This window comes from Cajanus cajan, chromosome 6, assembly GCF_000230855.2.
Source record: "Cajanus cajan strain Asha chromosome 6, NIPB_CcT2T_4, whole genome shotgun sequence".
Taxonomy (NCBI): domain Eukaryota; kingdom Viridiplantae; phylum Streptophyta; class Magnoliopsida; order Fabales; family Fabaceae; genus Cajanus; species Cajanus cajan.
The window spans coordinates 48,365,863-48,372,273 of NC_138522.1; the positions used below are offsets into that span (position 1 = coordinate 48,365,863).

General features: G+C 29.7%; 1 protein-coding gene across 2 annotated transcripts; it reads left to right on the top strand.

The window, feature by feature from the left end:
- Positions 1-1,823: 1,823 nt before the first annotated feature.
- On the top strand, positions 1,824-3,325 carry LOC109796231 (uncharacterized). 2 transcript variants are annotated; one of them, XM_020355914.3, is made up of 4 exons: positions 1,824-2,586; positions 2,692-2,769; positions 2,851-2,926; positions 3,031-3,325. In XM_020355914.3, exons 1-4 carry the CDS (start codon positions 2,227-2,229, stop codon positions 3,057-3,059), a joined length of 543 nt encoding a protein of 180 aa, XP_020211503.1. In that variant the 5' UTR covers positions 1,824-2,226; the 3' UTR covers positions 3,060-3,325. The 2 variants fall into 2 exon arrangements, with proteins under 2 accessions (XP_020211503.1, XP_020211502.1); XM_020355913.3 differs by having other exon boundaries at positions 1,843-2,586; positions 2,689-2,769.
- The last annotated feature ends 3,086 nt before the right edge of the window (positions 3,326-6,411 follow it).

Consider the following 6,411-nt stretch of genomic DNA (forward strand, 5'->3'; position numbering starts at 1 on the left):
AATTACATCAACTTTAACTTTATTCGCCCTTATATATAAAAACATCTCATTTTAATTTTTATACATACCATTTTTTTCTTTTAAACCTCTATTGAATAATTTTATAAGACTAAAAAGTAAGATTTATGATAATATAAAAATTAGAAAGGAATAAAATGATATGTATAAAGAAAGACTAAAATGAAATACTTTTAATCATATAATTAAAAATAAAATTGATGAAACTATGAAGATTAAAAAGATAATTAAACTAAAAAAAATATAGGAAATTTGAGTTATTATTGTACAACTGATTAAAAACTAGAGTGAATAGAAGTTACAAATTAATGGCAGAGTTTTGTAAAGTGGATCACAAAAATTACATTTACTTACAATTTCTAGATTAAAATCAAGGCTTATGAACAACAACAAACACCACGGGGCATATAAAAAAAAAAAAAAAATCAAAACAGAAAAGGAATAAGGTTGCAAAAGGGGATGTGATATAAAGTAAGTCTGTCTCATTGTCTCGTTCCGATTCTTTAAACCCTTGGAACCCCAAATTCTAAAAGCTAATTTGCATGCGTTTGTTGTTTATTTATTAAGATGGTTTAGGCTTTAGTTGACTACGTGTAGATATTTCGGTTTGATAATCCCAGTGCTTAACAGAGTAGCATAAGGACACAATCTATTAAAAGAGAGGGACATCTTTGCATAAAGTCACATTTCATTGTCCACATGCTCAACACATATATTTTATTATTATAAAATAAATAGAGATTCAGTAGCTTCTTGCATGGAGCAATGGCCAGTTGGTGACTACAGTCAATTGATTATTCACAAATAAGTCCAAAAGCAATATAGAAAAGCAAAATTTATTGTCATTGCCACATTTCCAACGTCAATCAGAAATTGGTTTTTTTTCACTTTTTACTGTTTAATAGGTATCTATCCGTACATTTCATAATATAGTAAGCTATGCAGATACCTGCCACTAAGTGTCAGATCCCAAGCACAGTGTTCGCCAAATATGACATTATTTTTCGTGTACAAAATCACACATATAGTAAGAGCTAGTCTATTATACTGGGCCCTTCATGTGTTACAAGTACCACATGGATTTTCTACCATTCGGGAAGGGTAAGTTTTTGTCTCAAAAAGCAAATTGTACACATGCGCCCCAGCCTCTTGGATGTTCATCATGCATATTTTCTACTGTGTCCTTGCATTTCGCATTTCACTTTCACGCCGCACATACATTTAATATTTATTAAGTGTTACTACATAGGTAAAATTTGCATTTCAAAAAGAAAGTCCAGAGAGAACATCAATGTGATTCCTATGCCTGCAGGGTATTTAACCACTAAAGAGAATATTCTACATAAATAACCAGCAGTTTTCTTTTTTTCTCTAAGCATAATTGTTTTTTGTTGTCATTACACTCTAGTCGGTGCTTACCGGTGGTTCCTCTTTATGAAACATGAATCTGTCTAACTCCAAGAGTGGTGTTTAATCCTTTAGTTACATATCTCCGTATATGGCTATGCTTTCTGGCCTCCTCATTTATTTATCAACTAAAAAAGTGGAAGAAGCCAAAACAACCCTTGAATGATATAAAGAAGCAGAAATTAATTTACTAATGTGGTGCACGAGTGCATCGTTGTTGGTGATTGTGACAAATTGCTGTTCAGTAAAAACTTTTTAAAAAGACAGCCGAAGAAATTGGTTCGTTGTTTGTTCCAAAATCCAAAACACACTATGAACCATTAACGGGAACAAAAGACTAATCATTAAAGCATTATTAGTTAGTGACTGCACCAAATTAAAATTAAGTTTTAACTTGAAAGGACAGCTCTCACTGTATGGGAGCATGGTAACTCTTTCACACACTCTCATTCTACGGTCTACACTAATGGATACTTTAGTACACAACTGGCAGTGTTGATTCATTGGCATAAAGATAAAATAAGAAGGCGAAAGGAGTGAGCAAAGGGACAAGCAGTTTAGAATTCTAGTGTGATTAGTTTGTTTCTCTCTCTCTCTCTTTTTCTGCTCTTTTTGTTTGTCAGCGAATTGTTTTTTTTTTTTTCTCCACCCTCTAGTGTTCCTCCTCTTCTACTTAAACTGAGAAGAACCGCATCAAGAAACACAAGGAGAGAAAAAAAAGAGAGCAAATAGGTACTTTATTTACAACTCTCACTTGATCACAATACAAGAGTACCAGTCACTCAAAGAAAGAAGGGTTAAATGGATATATCAAGTTCACAATACAATAGTGCTAGTGAGTCTGGTTGGACACATTACTTGGACCAATCCTCTCTTTCTGGAAGTTATTTCCAGAGTAGAGGTGGGATAGTAGACTATGAAGGCAAGGGAGTAACAATGGAGGAGGAGGAGGAAGATTTGTCTATGATCTCTGATGCTTCATCTGGTCCTCCACATTATCATGAAGATGATGATCAACACTATTGTGTAAATTGGTATCCTTCTACTACTCACAACACCAAAGAATCAGAAAAGAAGAAGAAGGTCAAAGAATATGGTGACAATCAACATCCTTCACCTCTTGATGACACTGCCAGTTCCCCTGTTCTTAACTGTCCCAAGGTAAATGTAATTGTAATTTTAATGTCATTGTGTATATAATTTCTCCTTAGCAGCAATTTCTCTGAGGGGTTAATGTTAATCAGTTCTTTTTTAATTGAATAGAAGAAAGCCAGCTTCTCAGGGAATGGAGCAGTGGAGAATGTACCAGATTTTTCCCCATGTTTCTCGGCAACAAAAATTAAGGTACACCTCTAGTTTGATTATTAATATTTCTATCCCATAGTGTTTATTGCCAGGTTGAGCTAAACTTGTCAATCTATGCAGAGAAAGTCTAAATTCAAGAAGCACTTTAGTTTCTTTGAGCGTTCTCTTGGTGGAAAACAAGCTTCAGAGGAACCAGGTGATCCATTGTTTTGTACATTATGTTTTTATGTTGTGTTCTGCCTATACAAGCTAACAGGTGTCTCATTTGTTGCATCATTTATTCATTTTTCTCCTGATTAGGTGGTTTCGATGAAGAAAGAAGGAAATGAAAATTTTAGGTGTGGCTTTTGCTTCTGCTGCTAAAGAAAGACTAGGGGTAGAGGGTGTGAAATTAGATGATGCTGTTAAATGACAAAGAGAACTTCCTTTGATTTTTTTTTTTTAGATATAGGAAAAAAAAAAGAAGGAAAATCTCTTTTGGTGTAATTTTTCTCTTTTTTTAATGTGCTACTCTGCCACTGCCAATGCAGTTTGGAACGACATAAGAGAATATAAGAAACTGAACAGGGTGTCCGATTCCATTTTCTTTGTTTCATCAGTGACAACATGTCTGGATATGGTGACAATTTGTTTTATTTCTCTGGCCTCGAGAACACAAGCACTAAGTTGCTAAAAAACTAACCAGTAGTTCACATTTCACACATCACAGTGGGAACTATGCTCCTTCCTCTATATCATAACAGTTTAGGGTGAATCCATAGAAAAATTATTACATAGTATAACATCACACCATGGTTCATGGTTCTGGTCAATTTTGTGACACATAATAGAGTATTACTATTTTTTTCTCATAAATTGAAAAATATTCCTAATCCTACGTTGGCATGAAAATTGGTGGGACTATGGATGTGTAGTCTTTGTTTTTGTCCTAACATGGTAATTTTTTAACTAACTTAATTATAAACTAATTTTACTCATAATACCGTAATTTTTAATAGTCTGATAAGTTTTTGCATGTGATAAGAATCAAATTCAATTTTTTTTTAACTAAATAGACTGTCCTCATAAGTATTAAATGTCTAACATCTATGAACATGTGGAAATTCCTTGATATATATATCATAAATTCATTCAAGATTATGAGGAAATTAAAGCACAAGCAAACAAGGCTAATATTATTTGACAAAAGCTATTCCATACATACAAATATGAGAACCAAATCTTAAGCACATCCTTAACAAATAAGTATGGATAGATGTCAACATAGCACAGCATACCATACAATGGTGGTTTATTTAGATAACTAATGTCCAAGGAATTGTACCAACAGAAACAGTATATGAGGCAGAAGAGAGAGAGGGGAAGTTTTAGTCACTGCTCATAACGACGAAGCATATAATATGCGAAAGGAAAAGGCTTAGCAAGGAGTGGTGACCCACTTTATTAAGTTCAGCTATTGCCAGCCTAGCTCTCAACAATTTTGGGTGGGTTAATATGGTAACCTAAGCTTCTTGACACCAAAAATAGACAAGTATCCAAATGAAACCAACAGTCAAGCTGCATTTTCTGCCAAAGTATGCACCCCACCACCATCTGATAGCTACCCACCTAAAATGTGATCCATATACAACACTGGTACAATTATTGAATTTGTTTTGATAGAATATCCAACAAAATCTTTTAGTGTTATATATCCTCCTCAGATGAGACTCATGGATCTATCGAAAATGGACAACACCCATGCCTCTCACGACTCGTCTCTCTTTTCATGGCCATTCTAAATTGGCGTTTGCCAGTTACTCTTTTCAAATAATTGTGTCTGCCTTTTCGACATTATCCATAGAGGAATATAAAGATGAAGAATGAAAAAAAATAAAATTGATTTGCAATATGATATGATCAAAGGAATATGTAACACAGCAAAACGGTTTAAAATTAGATTTTGCTCCTACAATTTTCACCTTTTATATTTATACCTAAGGTGTTGCTCACCAATACTCTTAAAATACAACTATTTATGTTAGTTAGTTTTATTTGATTTATAAAATAAAATTATAATATATTAAATTTAACCTTTTTATTCATCAATATTTTTTTTTAAAAATAGAAATATTATTTCATATCAAAACTTAACAGAAGATATTTATTTATCAATTTTTTTTGAAGTGCTATTTATTTATTTATCAAATTATCTTATCATTATCTAACAAAAATAACATATATTCTCACAATATTTAATAAAAAAATAAAAATAAAAACAAAATTAATACTGCAAAGTATTTTATAAAAAATATTAATTTTTTTAAATTGTCTTATAATCAATTCAAAATTAATATTTTTATTAGATATCACATTCGAGTGCAATAGAAATCGCATCAGTTTTACAACCGCATTAAATTAGGAAATCTGGATAACGTGACAGAAGAACCGAAATGTTTTCGTATGTACTGGATAGGGGTTTTTTTTTATATTTTTTTTTATTTTTAATAACCAACTTAGTTTATTTATTTAGTTAAATTACAGTTTTGTATCTTATAATTTCTTTTTCACAATTCTTTTATTTTTAATTAAACAATTTTTATTTCTAAATTTTTAAAATTATGTAATTTTAGTCTCTTTAATTGATTAATCTCTAATTAATGATGACAAAATAATGATATGAATCATTAAAATGTCACTTTAACAATAATAGGATAACTCACATGAATTAATGAGATAATATTTTAATAATGATGTGACTCTAATTAAGAAATAAATATAAAATTTATCTTAAAAAAATGGTAAAAAAAAAGGACTTTATGAGTTATGAGAATTAGAACTCAGAACCTTGTCAGCAACTTTTTTCATTTAAACCACTTAGTTAGTTAACTTTTTTATTTATTATGATTTGAACATTATATCATATATAACATTACTACCTGAGTTAATTACTTTAAATATATCTAATGTTAATATAGTTTAAAATTAATAAAGAATAAATTTGTTTAATAATTAACTATATAATTTATTATTTGATCTATTTTTATACAATAAAATTTAGTATCTTAATAGTTTAAATGGTAAAAGTTATACCTAAGGTAATGAGTTATAGTTTTTGTAAAGTCATTTTATACAGTTATCATCTAAGTGTAACGTCTTTGGAGAGAAGAACAAAAAAATTTTAAAGGTTGTTTATAAGTTATATTTAATAAAAATAAGTTCAAAACATCATTATGAATAAGTATTATATAAATTTTTTTAAAACACTTTCATAAAATTTTATAATAATATAAATATAAATAAGTTGTTAAAATAATATTCGCAAAAATCAGAATTATAGATTAATTATTAATTATTAGTTTTGAGATAATCATGTCATGAAAAAAAAAACAATTCTTTCAAGTAAGATGTCACCAAAAAAGAATACTTATAGAAGAGGAGAAGAAAAAACTGTTACCTGATAGGGAAATTTCTAAAAGAAAAAAAATTGGTTATCGAATAACGTTTCTAAAAAAAAAAAAAGGAAGAAAAATGAATCTTTAAATACAAACGTTTCCGAAAGACCAAAAGAGAAAAATAAAAAATATATTTTTGGAGATGTATTTAAAAAAAAAAAAAAAAAAAAAACAAGGATGTACTTGATAAACAGGGATTATTTATTTTTATCATTTTTATTCCTTAGTTTTTTTGTTTTTTTTTCAT